This window comes from Lacerta agilis, chromosome 16, assembly GCF_009819535.1.
Source record: "Lacerta agilis isolate rLacAgi1 chromosome 16, rLacAgi1.pri, whole genome shotgun sequence".
Taxonomy (NCBI): Eukaryota; Metazoa; Chordata; class Lepidosauria; order Squamata; family Lacertidae; genus Lacerta; species Lacerta agilis.
Window position 1 is genome coordinate 10,537,912 of NC_046327.1, and position 18,036 is coordinate 10,555,947.

At 42.8% G+C, this 18,036-nt stretch overlaps 1 protein-coding gene across 2 annotated transcripts in view; it reads right to left on the reverse strand.

Annotated features, from left to right (window-relative positions):
- The window catches only part of MPDZ (multiple PDZ domain crumbs cell polarity complex component), a 113,053-nt gene that overhangs the window by 1,987 nt on the left and 93,030 nt on the right, over nucleotides 1-18,036 (reverse strand). The window contains exons 39-48 of one of the 2 annotated variants that reach the window (XM_033173271.1): nucleotides 17,064-17,209; nucleotides 15,771-15,854; nucleotides 15,384-15,577; nucleotides 12,649-12,796; nucleotides 11,081-11,167; nucleotides 9,762-9,858; nucleotides 7,706-7,749; nucleotides 4,685-4,807; nucleotides 3,118-3,222; nucleotides 435-547 (exon numbers count right to left, since the gene is read on the reverse strand). In XM_033173271.1, the coding sequence (XP_033029162.1) occupies nucleotides 435-547; nucleotides 3,118-3,222; nucleotides 4,685-4,807; nucleotides 7,706-7,749; nucleotides 9,762-9,858; nucleotides 11,081-11,167; nucleotides 12,649-12,796; nucleotides 15,384-15,577; nucleotides 15,771-15,854; nucleotides 17,064-17,209 (1,141 nt within the window). The remainder of the gene's footprint in view (nucleotides 1-434; nucleotides 548-3,117; nucleotides 3,223-4,684; nucleotides 4,808-7,705; nucleotides 7,750-9,761; nucleotides 9,859-11,080; nucleotides 11,168-12,648; nucleotides 12,797-15,383; nucleotides 15,578-15,770; nucleotides 15,855-17,063; nucleotides 17,210-18,036) is intronic. The other variant, XM_033173272.1, reaches the window with a different exon arrangement.

Genomic DNA, 18,036 nt, shown 5'->3' on the forward strand with positions numbered 1-18,036 from the left:
ACTCCACATATTCTGTTAGCTTTTGGATCCATTCATGAATAGAGGGGATTTCATCACTCTTCCGTTTTGTAGCGATAAGAAATCTTGCTGCCACTGTGGCATATATAAAAGATGCCTTTCATTTTTTTGCGGGATATCCAAATCTGTAATCCCCAGAAGATAAGCTTCTGGTTTTCTCTTAAAGGAAATCTTTATCATTTTTTGTAATTCTAAGTGGATTCTCTCCCCCAAATTGCCTGGATTTTCTTACATAGCCACCACATGTGATAGAAAGTGCCTAATTTGTCTCCACACCTCCAACCGTTGCTTGGGACGCTTTTGTACATCTTCGACAGTTTCCAAGCTGTTAGATACCATCGGTGTTGCATTTTTAGAAAATTCTCTCTTAATACACTCCCCCCCATTAAGATACCAGTTTCAGCATAGCCACTCACCCCAAATCATCTTGAAATATGCTGTTTGTTGTTAGTCCAGCAAACGAAAGGCTAGATGTTGGTGGATCTTGCTGCTGGCTGGTTATGACACTGACATCTCCACCAGCTACAACCTGCAGGTTCAGTTTAAATATAAATGAAACGAGGACACAGATTATTACATGAAAACGGCATCATGTAAAGAAGCCCCATGGTTGTTATGGGCAGGCAAGAGAGTGGAGGATGTCAGAATCGGTGGAAGAGTTGCGCTTGTTATTTTCTCACTTGCTTCTGCTCCCTGCAAAATCCAAAGGATTGACCTCAGAGGGAGAAGCCTAAGGAGCTTGAGCACATCACCGGGAGAAGCGTGCAAGTCTCCAATTCAGGTGTTGATCAGGATCTGAGGCTTTTGTATGTGCTTGCAAGGACACTTTTAAGATGCAGGTGGAAATATGAAGCACTTCCTAGGTGATTTACAAACACAGTAGCAGCATTACTGCTTCTGGTTCTCAAGCCAGACAAATGGTGCCTTGCTTTGGACACAGACAGGGACATTCTTGTCAGAATGCACGAGATTTTGTAGCAGAAAATGAACTAAAACCAATGGGGCAGCATCATGATGATGATGATGATGATAAATTATACCCCGCCCATCTGGCTGGGTTTCCCCAGCCACTCTCGGCAGCTCCCAACACATTATTAAAAATACGATAAAACATCAAACATTAAAAACATCCCTAAACAGAGTTGCCTTCAGATATCTTCAAAAAGTCAGATAGTTGTTTATTTCCTTGACACCTGATGGGATGGCGTTCCACAGGGTGGGTGCCACTACCAAGAAGGCCCTCTGCCTGGCTGCCTGTAACCTCACTTCTCGCAGTGAGGGAAGAAGAAGAAGAAGTTTGGATTTGATATCCCGCTTTTCACTACCCGAAGGAGTCTCTAAGCGGCTAACATTCTCCTTTTCCTTCCTCCCCCACAACAAACACTCTGTGAGGTGAGTGGGGCTGAGAGACTTCAAAAAAGTGTGACTAGCCCAAGGTCACCCAGCAGCTGCATGTGGAGGAGCGGAGACGCGAAACCGGTTCCCCAGATAATGAGTCTACCGCTCTTAACCACTACACCACAAAAGGCCCTCGGAGCTGGACCTCAGTGTCTGGGCTGAATGATGGGGGTGGAGTTTGCCTTCAGTTTCTGTGTCCTCCATTGTTTTTTCTACCAAATGCACACAAAGAGCTGCATAATGTTTGATGCCACGCACACCTCACCAAATGCTTCCAATTATTGTTTTCTTTAATTCATACATGCTTGTTTCAGAGACAGATTTGCACCTGTGGTTCCACTCAGAACTCTTGAGAGCAATTGCTCTGTTAAGGCTCACAGATGCATTACCTAAAAACATGAGGGTCAGTTTGTGTTTGCGTGTTTTCCTTTGGAGCAAGCTTGGCTTTTTCCTCTTACCAACGTGATTTTCATTTCCTGTTTGGTCTCACCCGCATGCTTCAGACAGGTTAAATTTATTCAAGTGCTTTGCAAGTTTAACATTTCTTCAAGTGCCCTCTCCCTTAAAAAAAAAAAAAAAACTGATCAGGGTGCCAGTGTGGTGTAGTGGTTAAGAGTGGTAGACACATAATCTGGGGAACCGGGTTTGCGTCTCCGCTCCTCCACATGCAGCTGCTGGGTGACCTTGGGCTAGTCACACTTCTCTGAAGTCTCTCAGCCCCACTCACCTCACAGAGTGTTTGTTGTGGGAGAGGAAGGGAAAGGAGAATGTTAGCCGCCTTGAGACTCCTTCGGGTAGTGATAAAGCGGGATATCAAATCCAAACTCTTCTTCTTCTTCTTTAAGCTTGAAACACTTTTCCAGGATAGTACTGTGCTGGGAGGCAACTTTGCAACTGCCACAAAGGTAACTTATTAGGGCTGTGTGCAGCTTCTGTGGCTGCAAAGAGGAATAATGCATCTGCACTGAGCCTGATGCTTAGAGGTTGCGCATCTAACCCCAGCAGGCTCACACCTAAGCACACCGATACATACACCCTTAATGTCCAGTGCTTTATGTGGACACGTCCTAAAGCAAACAGGCCTGAATTTGGAAAGAACTGGAAAGTTTCCAAGTGTACCCATGGCTTTTGGACCATCTGATATCTTGAATGCCCGTGAAGATCCAATTATTGCTTGCATGTGTGACATAATGAAACTACCTGGGCTCCCATGGTTCAGAAAGTAGTATTTGTGCTTTGAAAGCTGTTTAGATTCCCCCTCCCCTCCTACTACCAGCCACACAGTAGACTCGGCAAACAGAAGTTCGCACAGTGGACTAGGTAAAAAGCTATTCCCTTTAATAGGGAATCGCTCGCCTGTTTGTTCATCCATGCGATCATCTGCTAAACACCTTCAGTTATGCTTCCAGGTCTCCCCTATGCAGACCATTGCCTATAATTGCAGCCCGAAGCTGTTTCAGGAAACACGTTGATGACAAACTGTGTGAAAAAACAACAACAAAACATTGTGGCTACTAACCGTTCATCAAAATGTATAAACCATTCCATGGACAAAATATATTAAATTATAGCTACTGGAAGCTAAATTCTCCTCAGACCCTCGAAGGCTATGATTTCTGTCCTTGAAAACAAAGTTTGAATAAATGTTCTGAATAGCTCTGCAGGTAATCTTTATTTTTGTCTCTCTTCTTTTTTTTATACCTGTATTTCAATAGTGCCAGAAGCATTTTTTAACAAGCTGACAGCCTGAGAATGAGTCATTCCTTCGGTTGGTGTTCCACAAATGCTAACGATCCTATCCCCTACCTGGAATATAAAAGAGGGAAGGGTGGGGGAAGAGAAGTCAGATGTCAATGATATCAAGTCGGCCTCTTGAAAGTTACTGGGTAAGTAGGACTTTTAACAACCCCCTTCCCATTTCAAGGCAGGTTTGAAACTGCTTGCCTAAGTATGTAGTACAGATCACCACAGATAAAAAAAAAATAAAAAATAAAATCCTTCCAGTAACACCTAGACACCAACTAAGTTTGTTCTTGGTATGAGCTTTCATGTGCATGCACACTTCTTATATATATATTGTTTTGACTATGGCAGATGAACACGGCTACCCACCACAGATACACATTCTGCATTGCCAAGTGCCTGCTGCAGGACTGCAGCTGGGAAAAACGCTTCAGGTCTGTAGCATTAAAAATAAGTTACAGGTAGGTAGCTGCCATAGTCAAAACAAACAAACAAACAAAATAATTCCTTCCAGTAGCACCTTAGAGACCAACTAAGTTTGTTCTTGGTATGAGCTTTTGTGTGCATGCACACTTCTTCAGATACACTGAAACACGATGGGGGGAAGTCAGGAGATTTACAATAATCTCGATATGTGGATTCTGTATGATATTTTGATGTATGTTTATTTTCTTTTTTCTTTCTTTCTTTTTGAAAATCATATGGAGTATAACATAAGATCTGGCCACAAGCCAGGTGTTTGTGTGTTCACAGAGTAAATCCAGAAAGGCTCCCATCCCTTGGGAGCCTATTTCAGTGTCTGCACCATGAAAAACTGCTGCTTTGGCACAAACGGCCATCCATGCAGAAGACTTCTGAGGCAAAAGCCCTTCTCCAGCAACTTCCCTGAACGCGGCCTGTCAAAACTGTGCTTGTGGAAACAAATGACATACTAGCGCCTGGTGTGCGTAAACAAAATTGAGTTGGGGGAGCCTGCTTGTGAGGGTGTGGCAGAATCAAGTTGGGGAGTTGACCTGAGGTGGACCCACCTCTGTTCTGCTTGCACCATCAAGCACGCCTGCTTTAAATTTTCACCCATCCATGCAGTGTCTTAAGATTTCTGAGCCAACCAAGTGGGAGGGGTTCACAGGTTTTTAAGAGAAGTCTTACTGCATACAACACCACCCCTTCCAAGATGTTCAATGTGCTCTGCAACTGGGGTAGTTTCAATGTGGGAATGGGTCAAGAAAGAGAAAAGACTCTGCCTTCTTCCCTTGGAGTGAGTTGAAGGAGTCTATAGCCTCTGTGGAATTTGCCGCACCATTTGCTAGACACACACACCCCACCTATTTGTCAACCACTTTAACTTACGAAAGCCAGTCTTTTAACTATTATACATAAACAAATAAAGAGAAACAAGAATGGCCTACATGCTAAGAAGTCGTTTCCTTCTGCGATTAACATGAGGGTGAAAAGTAACAACTGAAGTTGTTACCTTGAAGCTGGAACATTTCATTTTCAAGGTTTCGTTTTACTCTTTTCTTACCCTCAATTTCTGAGTTTGAGCTGCAACTCCATTAGGATGCATCATGGCTATAAAAATCGGAACGTCTCCAAGAGGGCTTCCGACACCACCAGCAATACTGACTCCCAAGGAATCTGAAGGGCCCTGTTACACACAAAGTCAACAACACGAACAGAAAAGCTGTTATTATTCAACACACGAATTGTTTTGTGCAAGTTCTAAAATCAGAGCTGACAATCACTGTGGGACCACAACTCCCTTCATCCCCATCTATGGCCAAAGGCTTCCCATCTAAACTTCCACCTATTATTATTATTATTATTATTATTATTATTATTATTCTGCCCATCTGACTGGGCTGCCCCAAGCACAATGGGCTGCTTCAAACAGCTTCACATAAGACAGAGAAACTTCATTTCAATTAGACACTAGCCATAGCAATAAAATAAAATACAATATACTGAGGATAAAGCTAAATGCTTAGCTATATGAAATACGTTCTAGAGGTTTACATCAATACAAATGACAGAACTGATACATAATCCTTTAGCCACAGATAAGGCATGTGAAGCAACAGGCTTTCTTTTGATTAAAAAAAAACCAAACCTGAGCAATGTTAGAAAGTTAATCAAAGAATATATCTTAATTGTCCCTGCTAACTTTTTTTGCAGTTTTTGCAGTCACCTGGTTATCTTGATAACAGATTAAAAACTCCCCTATACAGGGCTGCCTTCAGATGTCTTCTAAGTGTCATATAATTGTTTATTTCCTTGACATCTGACAGGAGGGCGGGCGCCACTACCGAGAAGGCCCTCTTCTCGCAGTGGGGGAACTGCCAAAAGGCCCTCGGAGCTGGACCTCAGTGTCCAGGCTGAATGATTGGGGGGGGGGGTGGAGACGCTCCAAAGATATACAGTAAGCATCAAAACTTTGAATTGGCTTGATTCAGCCATGTTAGCATTTCATTGTTATCTTCGTTCTATTCCTACTGCCCTAATTCTTTGTAACCAGTCTACTGTATAAACAAACATACCCACATTGATCAGGACACTGTTATCTGCAATAAAAGGGTAAAGGTAAAGGGACCCCTGACCATTAGGTCCATTCGTGTCTGACTCTGGGGCTGCGGCGCTCATTTCTCATTACTGGCCGAGGGAGCCAGCATACAGCTTCCGGGTCATGTGGCTAGCATGACAAAGCCGCTTCTGGCGAACCAGAGAAGCGCACGAAATACCGTTTACCTTCCCCGCCAGAGCGGTACCTATTTATCTACTTGCACTTTGACGTGCTTTCGAACTGCTAGGTTGGCAGGAGCTGGGACCGAGTAACGGGAGCTCACCCTGTTGCGGGGATTCGAACCGCCGACCTTCTGATCAGCAAGCCCTAGGCTCTGTGGTTTAACCCACAGCACCACCCGCGTCCCACAGCACCATTGTTATCTGCAATACCAATGGGTTGTTGTTGTTTTTAATGTGGAAGTAAAAATGCAACAGCTATATAAAGAAAGCCAAGCTCCCTCTAGTGCTTCTTTGCAAGTACAACGTCCAATCTCTGAGCCTGCTGAGGGGGAATAGCATGGCAGTCTGTGAATCTTGCACTTTGTTTAATGCTGCCTTTAGCATTAAGTATTTAATGGCTACAACTTTGCACAGTCTAATAGGCTTGTTTTCTGTGAGGAATTTTCGCTGCTGCAACTGTATCCCACATCTTCTGTAGGAGCTCAACTTGGTGCTTTATTAGCCATTGTATTCAGCTCAAGGATTTTAACGTCAGCATCTCAAGGCCCAGATGGCGTGGGGCCACATTATCTGAGCAGCTGCGTCTTCCTGCATGTCTCATAGCAACTGCATTGCAAAGCAAGCATTCTTGTCAGTTGAAGTTTCCACACTGGAGAGCATCACTCGTCCAGTTTTATTCCTCTTCATTTATTTCAAAGTTAATCGCAGGAAGCGGATTTTGAACACAGCTCTTGCACCTACTTTGTTCCATTCCTGTTAATGCAGCTCAGTGTTTGTCTGTGTTTTGAAATGATCTGAAGATTCCTGACGAAGACCAGGAATAGGAAAAGCTTTGTAAATAGCTGTGCATGCCCAAGCGAGATTTCGGCTTGTGCTTCTTCCACGGCACGTCCATCTCCATGCCATGTGGCAAATTGTTTCTAGAACGGAAGGTGCTTACAAAGGCAGCTTGTAACATGGCATGGGAGGAAGGGGTCTGGGATTCTTTTAAAGTAGGAAAGCAACAAAACCAATCTGCCCACTGGGCATGCCTCAGCTTTTCAGAATGCCAGCAGGAGCTCTCTGGTTTCCAACCAAAAAGCACGATATAAATTTGTATTGCAAATGATGGTATGTTTGTAAAATGAAGATACACAAAACATTTTGAAGATTCGGATTCTGCAATTCCCAAGTAAATAAGACTACTGATATATGTGTGGGGAAAAAACAAAACTAAAATAAATAAATAAATAAATAGAATGCAGTCTGTAAGGTGGCTTAGTGGCTGCTCATGAGTAACCAGGCTTCTAAAACTAACTTCTTTAATGGTGCAAATATTTACAGTGCAGTGCAAGAAAGAACGTCCAGCTCATCCTTCGGCAGAGTCCAGGAATGACTCTTTCCGGTTCCTTGCCCAGCATAAAAGGCGTGGAATGCGGAACCCCCGCCTCCCCCCTCTACGTCTTCCCCCCCTGTGCAAAAGGGGAGACGGAAGGGGTGCTTCACCTCCCGTTTCTGCTTGGTGCGAAGGCTCTCTTCCCCTGTCACAGCCCCGGCCCCCACTTCCTGTCTCCATCTCCCCCTCCCCACTAGAGGAATTACTGCTCCTCCCACTGGACGAAGATAAAGAACTCAGCATCGGAGACGGGGGTTCGCGATACTGATAAAGCCCTGGCACCGCTTTGGCTTCTGGCGAGGGCAGTCTCCTGACACAGTCCAAATCTTCCATTGAGCAGAATAGCTAAATTGGTGCATGATGCAATCCTGCATCTATTCAAGTAATCAGCTCTCCTTAATTTTACACCAGCTTCCAGGTTCTACTTACCTTTTTTATTTCGACTGTTCTTAATCCTTGTATTTCAGATGCTACTGTTAAAAAGGAAAACAGCACTGTTATCACTGGTGTTTTCCACTGCAAAGCGTTATTTTTCATGCACTCCAGAACAATTTATTTTTATCACTGTAACAGGTGACATTGTTTTCAAAGCAGTTTAAGGAACCTGGTAGTGCTAGTCTCTAGGTTTGCTTGTTTACTTAAAAGCACACAAAAATGGGTAAAATCTTCCTTAAGAACATCTCCCTCTTTCCTTCATGACATTTGTTTGGTCGTTAAGCTGCCGCTGGAAAGTCAGGTTTATGTGCCACATCAGAGGCAATGGGGAAATTGCTTGATTTCTCTCTCCCCCCTGCCCCCATTTGTTACGTGCAAATGCCTTTAGATACCTATTAGGTCCATAAATTACCATATAGCATATATTCAACACAAAAAAACAGTGACAATTTGTTGTTGACAAAGGACAGCTGGACATATAAAGGGCCCCATTACCTTCAGTAGCTTAGGGCCTCCTCAAACCGAAATCTGGCCCTGGGTCTACTGGTATATTTCTGTGTGATCTGCAATACATCTGCAAAGTGTTCTGACAGCAAATTGTTCAGCAAGAGTAGAAAAAGACTATTGCCCCATTATAGTGATGAAATGGAAAAAGAGGCGGGGGGGAGGGGGTAATAACCAAGAGTAGACTTTTCTGTGGAAGGACTGTGAGTTCCATTCACTTCCGTGACTTTAAAAAAAATACTAATAAAGGGCTCCGAATTATTTGATTTTGTGCCTTTTTCACAGTCTCTGGTTGGTATATCTGGTAGTTCTAGTCAAAAACAAAGTAGATCGAAATCTGCCCCATCATCCCTGGCTTAAACATTTCATTCCTGGAGGCCAATTTTAATCAATGGCCAATAAACAAGAGCACAGTTTTGTTTTGTTTATTTCTGAAGTCATTGAGTTTTTGTCATGAAAATCACTTTCAGCCCCAGTGCACGAAATCTTTTTATATGTATACATTCAATCGATAAGATAGTTTGTTATATTTTCATACAATAATGAAATATCATCAACTGTTATCTGAATTGTACAGAGGCAAAATAAATGGAAGGAAAGAAATACCACCAAAACAATACTGAGGGTTACTAAATTACCCACAGTAATGCATATATATATAGAATCCCGTACTTTCAAATTCCAATACAGTATGACAATGCCCCATTTCTCAATCAATCAGTTTTATTTTTGTTTACCTTCTCTGACTGGCCAAGATGGTTAATTTTATCTCATATATAAATTATCCCACATTCTTAGGAAATAATCTGATATAAATAGATTTATCTTTATTTTTCAAGTTCTGCCTTCTAATGGAAATTCCTACTGTTATTAAAAGGTGAGTAATAATTACTTATAGAATCATAGAATCATAGAGTTGGAAGAGACCACAAGGGCCATCCAGTCCAACCCCCTGCCAAGCAGGAAACACCATCAAAGCATTCCTGACAGATGGCTGTCAAGCCTCTGCTTAAAGACCTCCAAAGAAGGAGACTCCACCACACTCCTTGGCAGCAAATTCCACTGTCGAACAGCTCTTACTGTCAGGAAGTTCTTCCTAATGTTTAGGTGGAATCTTCTTTCTTGTAGTTTATTCTTCCACTGGAACTACTGGATTTCACAGACACAAGCACCATTAAGGGATCTAATGGGAAGTCATAGCTTGACATTGCCTGCACACAGCTGGCGACTATTTTAGGAGCATCTAATTGACATGCGATTGCCAACACACAGGTGCTTTTGGACCCGGAAGAGGGAGGAATGAGGGTGGGAAAGGGGGCATAACAGGCTTTGACCCAGAACACAACCCCTGTGGAAATGGAGAGTTTTCTGTGCACTCAAGAATCAACTCCCAATATTTTTTAAATCTTAGAACATGACCAATACACATGAGCATAAAGGCACAAAATGCTGTGTGATTGTTGGGAGAACAGCATGTATCTAACAGCACAGAAATAGGTGAGAAGATATTAGTTGCAAAATTTGAACAGCAGCAGCTGAAACTTACAGGAGTTCTTCTTCAGAGTACTTTCGTAACTTTCTGGTGGGTTGGATCCAGAACCTGGGAAACTGAATGATGACAGGCTGCCACTTCCCTCGCTGACCTTAAAGAGTTACACCACTGAGAATTACTAGAATTCCTTAAGTCCAGTTTTCTTTCTACATCAACAATGGCATGTTCCGATTATCATATTCCAGCTTAATAACCCAAAATACCAACAAGCTTCGTGCAACCACAATCAGCCAGGTCACTCCTCTCTTCATACAAGCCAGGATATGAAGGCAAGGTTTAAAGTTTGTTTAATATCCTGATTTCTTTGGAAGCCATTAACCACAGTTTCCTTGTTAGGATGCAACAGGAAACTATAGCTAACCGGTTTCCTGGCTTTCTTGCAGAAGAAGGAGCAAAGTGGCTGCATAGTAGCTTGTTCATAACTTGGCTCACTAAGCTGATATTTTATCATCCAAGTACAACTACTGTCTCATATTTCTGTTGTATTTCGTAAGTAATATTTTACTTGGACCATGTCTGCCAGTTGTGCTCAAGGACATGGTCCCCATAGGAGTGAAAGTACAAATACGAATGGCAAACTTAATTGTTTGCAGCATATTAGAGCAGTCAGAGCAAGAGCTTGGCAGAGTATCTTGTTTGGCATAAAAATACTGTGTACCAGTAGAAGGAAGCACTTTTCTGGAGGGAAAGAACCCTCCAAATATGTGAGATATTGTATTCTCTTTCCCTGCTAAATCAGACTTCTCAGCAGCTATCTTGAATGGAGATGTAGCCAAGTTACTCAGAGAGAAAGACAACGGTCAATTCTGTTCCCTGTGCACAGCAACCAATCAAGCATGCACAGCCCTCCTACAGATGTAGTACAGCTGCTAACAGTGAGAAGAGAGGTTAGCACCAGAACATCCCTGCAGGCACAACATAGTACATGGGAGGAGACAGAGAGGAGGGGAGGGGGACTAGATCATACCCCCAAATGTTTAGTTGTGACAGCAAAAATCATACAATTAAATGCCAACTTAATTTTCAGTACATTTGTAGATGTGCCTTGCCTTACACAGCACTGGGAACAGGGCTGCGATACACAGCAGCTTTGAGGATCTAAGCTGTTAAAAAAAAAAGGTAGAATAAACCCAATACGGATATGGGTACATAAAACTGCCTTTTATGTACTTGGCTTGGAGTTTATTCATCTCTGATCAGCCTCTACAAAAAAAATCACTGCCACTGCGAAATCAATTCCCTTTTATTTGCTTATATAATTTTAACAATGCTTGTGATGGTTCCAAATGAAGCCAATGCAAGCAATTACAAACCTGGCTGCTCTGAGACGTTCTCCTCTCCGAATGGAATGGGCCTGCCTTTATTCTTCCAACTTCTAGTCTGACTGTACCTAATGAGCACTAGAGAGCAGGCATTATTTGTAAGACACAGATTCCTTAACCCAGAGTATAATGATGTAAAGGCATATCTTAGTTAAAGGAAGACCAAGGGCCATTTCACACAAGTCTTAGCCGAACCTTCTACAAGTGTTGTCCATCGTGTGATTACACACGTGCTGAGAAATTGCATGGAACTTGTCTAAAATCACAAAGGTGCATATAGATTGCACATTGTCCATGCCTGCCAGTTGGTTCAACAAGGAGCTCCCTACAGAAGCAATCACATAATAAGGATGGTACATTGGCTGTATTTCACAGCCAGCTATGCCCATTAACAAATAACTGTTTGGACAACCAAGGTAACAAAATTACACTTCGAGTGCTCTTCTCTAACTGCAACATCGAATGGCATGTGAGAAGAATCAATTCTTTGGAGTGCCAAAATACACAAGAGAATGGAGAAGTGTTCACCAAATAAGGAATGCGACTCGAAACCTGTTTTGGAAAACCAAGCAAAACCACCTTCAGCCATTCCAGGCTTTGCTTCTGTACATTCCAAGTCCAACAAAAGTTTGCATTAGCCAACACTCAGCAAGGACATCCACTATTGATGTCTTCAGTGATCCCAACGTTAAGTGGCTCAACTTAGCCCTTCTAACATCTAGCTAGCATTTCTTTTTCTGCCCAGAGTATCACATAGCACAGCGTAAAGGCCCCCCCTTTTTCACCCCCATCTACGAAAAAGCCACAGCAACATGATGCTTGCAAGTTGCTTCAAAGCACAACGTATAATCCTGACTTTGACAAGTAGGAGCGATAAGGGAACTTCATTTAAAAACAGTAGCTTTTGTTTCCACTGCTGGCTGTGCACTGCAGTGCTAAATCAGAAGTAGCAGCATATTTTAATCCCCCCGGAACAAGTGAATATCTTTTAATCCCCAGTCTGTCAGTTCTGTATGTGCTGAACGCAACGATGAAAGCGGGTTGGGTGGGTGGGTGTGAAAACGTATCTAAAAGGAACTTAGCCCTTTCATTTGCTTTACAAATACGGAATGTTAAAAAATGCCAACCTTAGCGTCCCTTAAGAAAATACCAGAAGAGACCGGGAATGATCAGTAGGGGGTGGCCTCCCAGCAGCAGAGTCACTCACACTTAAAGGAATGGTGGTGGGGAGGCCAATACCCTCCCACCAATGTGCTGGTGTAGTGCCAACCTTCCCATCACCCTCTCTCCCAGGAAGTAGCGCTGACTCCACTGCTAGAAGGCCCTGGTGCACAGTGACAACCTCTCCTCACCAACCCCTCCTGCACAAGACTTGTCCCTAGAATTACGAGGAAGTCCCTGTTACATCAGGCAAGAGGCCCATCAAATACCTATGGGAAGTCCGCAAGCCAGACGGGAGTGCAACTGCACTATTCCCGTTTGCGAGTCTCGTTTTGGAAAAAGAGAGGACCCAGTATCCATTTATGCAGTTATGTTTTTCTCTATCGTTCTGCCATTACCTTCAACAAAGCGGCCACTGCTTCCTGGTTAGCATTTCGAACATCTTCCCCGTTCACCATTAATATCTGGTCTCCCTGCATCAGTCTCCCATCCAGATCTGCTATGCCTCCTTTGACAATGTCTGACACAAACACTCCAGTGTCATTCCTGCAAACAAAATAATGGAAGTATGTTTTGTTGTGTTTCTTTATTTAAAACATTATATATTGCCCTTCAAGAAGACATTTCCAAGATGGTTTACTATGAACTTATGATGAATGTATTCGTTACATAGTTACGTGGTTAAGAACGAGCTTTTAAAAGCAATGATCAAACAATTATTTTGGTGGGTAACATGAGATTTCAGCACTTTCTTACATACACATACAACCTAACAGGATGGATGATTCTCATATGCAGATCTTACAGCAGAATATGATGTCCTGGTAAATAAGGGAGACCAAGGTACTGTAACAATGCCATAGACACAATTGCTCCTTATGCCAAACATGAATTTATTTCTGCAGTCATAAAGTGAGGAAACTAAGAATGACATGCTGAATTTAGTAAGAATGGTTTGTGTATGTCAGCAGAGGGGACTAGTGGGCCAGATTCCCTGGCAGGTCAAGTCTTGACAGGTAGAAAGGGTTGTCTACCTGTCAATCATCTGATGTCACAGTGACAGCAGGTGATACAGTGCTTTGAAGTTCTTATTGTTGGGACTTGCATTGTCTGAAAGGCTTTTGGGTTTCTTTCTTCTTCTTTTTTGCAAAGGGGGTTCACACAGCCTTCACTGGTGGCTCAAACAAGAACCATCTTGGCAGTGATTTCTGGAAGACCTGCTCCCTGCCTTGGAGGCCTTTTCCAACCTGGGCAGGAGGGTATGGCTCTGACTGACTCCAACTACAAAAGCTGAGGCTGCTTAACAGACTCTAGGGGCAGGGTGTTGTTTGGAGGTTTTCCCAGTGGGGTTATTGAGGATGGTTTGAACTGTGGGAGGGCAGCATGCAAATAAAATTGTGTGTGTGTGTGTGTGTGTGTGAGCCAGGGGGTGGGAGGCTGTCTGAAAGTGCTTTGCCAAGGCAGCTGTTTTTCTTCCTTCCTGATCACTTAATTGAGAGAGGGGTGCCAGCTGATGGGCGAGTGAGAGCATGCCTTGCTCCAGCGGAGAAACAATCGTGAGCCCACTTTTAAGTCCCCCGTTTTTCCTCTAAAGCCTTACACATCCACGCCAGATGTCCTGTATGAAGTCAAACGGGCCAAACTGAGAGGTTTGGTGGCTACGACTGGCCAGCAAGTAGGGGCTTCCCCACCCCTCGTGCATGTAAAAATGTTATGTTCCGGTGGTTACATTGGTGTTAAGAGACTTAGGAGTAATTTTTAAATGCATCTATCAATAGCTTCTTTTTTTCTCGGGGGGTGCTGAAGAAAATGGTCTTCTTTGTCTTGCCCTTTTCTGAGCAACTTTGCTGTCTAGTTGAACAAGGAAGCTTAGAGAGTTAATAGCAGATGCAGACCCAAAGGGGACATTTCCTCACCCCTAAGCAGTGAGGGCAGAAAGCTCTTATTTTAGTTGTGCAAATGAGGAAGTGAAGCTGACTTGCAGCATGGCTAAGCAAGAGGTGAGGTCTGTGTTGAAACCATATCTCTGTTGGGTGTTATATTGCAGGGGTGGCCAACTCCCAAGAGACTGCGATCTGGCAGTGATCTACCCCCTTTTGGGGGGTTCAGGTCAAAGAGTTGTTGAGCTTTTTTTTAGGAATGAGGAAGGAACATTTTGGGGGTGTTCGGGTCAAAGTTATTGAGGTTTTTTTCCAGGGAGGAGGTAAAATGTTGAGCTTTTTTATGGGAGCCACAGTTGTTCAGCTTCTTTGGGGGGAGCCAGTGATCTACCACAGACGTCCAGTGATCTACCGGTAGATCACGATCTACCATCTATCTATCTATCTGTCTATCATCTATCTATCTCTATTTCTCTCTCTCCCCCCCCCTTTGGTGTTTTTATTGTATCTAGATCTTGGTTTGTGTGAAAAAAGCGGGGGGGGGGGGGAGAAAGAGAGAGAGAGATTAAGCTTTGTATTTTTCTCTATAAACCTTAATATAATTTATTTCCAAAAAATAAATAAAGGTATTTCACATTTCCAAAAAGGAAGGAAGGAAGGAAGGAAGGAAGGAAGGAAGGAAGGAAGGGAGATAAACTTTATCTTCCTGGTCAAAGCTGAATTCACTAACAACATTAATGAGAGAAGGTGAAATAAGAATTGCCTCACTTAGAGTTACGTTCAGAAACTAAGGGAGGCGATTCTTTCTTCACTTTCTCTCAGATATGTTGTCTCCACATTAGCTTGCACACAAACATGGCCAGATTTAGGTTTGATGAGGCCCTAAGCTACTGAAGGTAATGGGGCTCTTTACGTGTCCAGCTGTCCTTTCTCAACAACAAATTGTCGCTGTTTTTTGTGTTGAATATATGCTATATGGTAATTTATGGACCTAACAGGTATCTAAAGGCATTTGCACATAACAAATAGGAGCCTGCACAACACAAAACGCTGTTGCTGTATGCAGGTTTTATTTTATTTGTTTTCTATCTAATATTTTGGAAATGTACATCCAGGGGTTTTTTCCCTTTAAATTTTTTTGGGGGACCCCAAAACAGTGGGGCCCTAAGCTATAGCTTGTTTAGCTAATATGGAAATCCAGCACTGCATGCAAAGACCAAAAATACTTCCAGAATCTCTCTCTGTGTACCCACCTCTTCCCAACAATACTTAATCCAAGGCCTTTGCCTGGCTTCTTCTGTAGCTCTATACTGAGCACATCATACATGTCTTCTTCCTTATACTGGGCTTCGTCCCTGTAGACGGTGAGGCGGACTTTCTGAGGCGTCTGCCTGAGAACGTTTATGGCCTCGTCGTGCGTTGCGTTCCTTAGGTCGATTCCGTTCACCTGGGATTCAATTGTATGGCAGGTGTCAGAAGCATAGAATCATAGAATCATAGAGTTGGAAGAGACCACAAGGGCCATCCATATAGGACTGCATATAGGCCCCCCTCTAGTCCACTCCTGCCTTTCTCCTCCCCCCCCCGCCACTCCCACTTTCAGAATGTAAGGATGGTTTGTACGTTGCACAATGCTATACCTCCAAGATCTGATCGCCAGCCCAGAGCCTTCCATCTTTGGACGCTGCTCCTTCTTCATACACTTCATGGATAATAATTGCGCCCTGTGGATTTAAAAAGCAAAATATAAAAATTCACCGACGTTGCTAGACCTTTTTGTTCGCCGTGCAGTTCAACTATTTTGAGCCTAAGAAAAGAATAAAAGGGTTTTGTGGAGATCTCAAAGGAATACAGAGGAATCAAATTTTACTAAGGAATGGGGGGAGTATATAATTTATCTGAAAAATTATTGTAAAGAACTGCACACTTTAGTAGCTTTGACAGAAATCTTGTAGTAAAAAAAACTGAATTATGGACTGATTAAGGATTTATAATAGTTGGAATTATTGAGAAGATGCAGAAGGAAAATAATAACATAAGGAACTACAAAAGGTGGGGGGAGTCCAAGGGGATACATTGTTTGTATTCTGTCCTTTTGGGGGGTGTCTTTTTTTGTTTGTTAGCAGTTGTAAAATTGAAAATGCACACACACACACACACACACACACAGTAATACAGATGAATAGTGGTGCCTAGAATAAATTCTGATACAAAAGTATAAAAAAAATTATTTAAAGAAGTTTTCATTTGCTGTCCTGATGAAAATGTGTGGTCAAGAAAAACGAAGAGAGGGAAAGCACAAATGTTTGTGTGTGAGAGTGAGTGAGTGAGAGAAATTTCAATGGTGCACGGAAATAAAGATTGCATTTACATAACACATTTCAAAGCGCCCTTCTTCAGGAGCACTACAAATTAGAATAGCAACATTTCACACTTCAGAAAAAAAATGTTAAAACGCTTATAAAACATAGTAAGGACTAAACCCATTATTTAAAATATATTTTATGTGGCAATTGGCAACAAATACATTTAAAAACTTTGTAACACTTGTACAGATGCTAAAAATCGTGTGTGTGTGTGTGTGTGTGCGCGCGCGCACACACACACACACACACACACACACATATACACACACACACACACACACACACACACACACACAACAAACAGAAGGGGGGAAACCCCTGCCTAGTGCAATTATCGACCTCCAAAAACACGCCAAATAGCTGCTAACAATCTCTGGCTTTCGCCAGCCACCAATCCCACACCCCCGCTTTTTACTATCCTTGTATAAGACGAGCCCCACTTTTTAACATGATTTTTATAGATAAAACCCAAGTCTTATACATGGAAAAGTACGGTATGTCAAAGAAAGAAGCATTTTCCTTCTTAGGAACTTTAGCTTGGGGTTATGAAAGGCTTTCGTTACAAACCAGCAAAGTATCGGCTCCTCCTACTATGCTCAAGCCAAGACCGGTACGTCCCTTGGAGATATCGATTGTCGTTTCACACCCCGGGATGATTGGGCATGTAGCTGGGTCAGATATCAATGTGGCTGGAGTTGAGGACCTGCTTGTGTCTAGAAACAGAAAATCGACTAGTTATAGCTATAGCTGCTCTTCTCCTTAAAAACCATTGTCTACTATGGACTTTATCCTTTTATTCATTAAGGTGAAGGAGGCTTTTGTTGTCCATCCCCTCCAAACAAATACCCACATATACGGTTTGCCTCAATGCACATAAGAAAATCTGTGATGAGCTCCAGCTCCAAGAAACAGATGCCACCTGAATTCTTACATGCTTCTTTTTCTCTCCTGCAAAGTCTGAAATCTCTCAGAAATACAAAGTTATGTTTACAGCTTATCTGAGAGGAACCATCTCTGCTCACACACACATTTGGCTGGATACATCAATGTTGAAAAAAAAAAACCCATAAAATGGGATGGTTTTAGATGTTGTTTAGATGTCTGCCACTCCCACTTTGGCTGAGGGTAAATCATATTTTGTTTGTAGGGTCTTTAACTACTTTATTCAACTGTTTTGGCCAAGGATCAGCTAGTGTATGCTTTTGTTTTGTTTTTAAAAAGACAACCTATAATTTTCTCTTATTTTCCCATTCCTTAATAAAGGTAAAGGTAAAGGGACCCCTGAATATTAGGGTCCAGTCGTGGATGACTCTGGGGTTGTGGCGCTCATCTCGCTTTACTGGCCGAGGGAGCCGGCGTACAAATTCCAGGTCATGTGGCCAGCTTGACTAAGCCGCTTCTGGCAAACCAGAGCAGCACACGGAAAAGCCGTTTACCTTCCCGCCAGAGCGGTACCTATTTATCTACTTGCACTTTGACGTGCTTTCGAACTGCTAGGTTGGCAGGAGCTGAGACCGAGCAACGGGAGCTCACCCCCTTG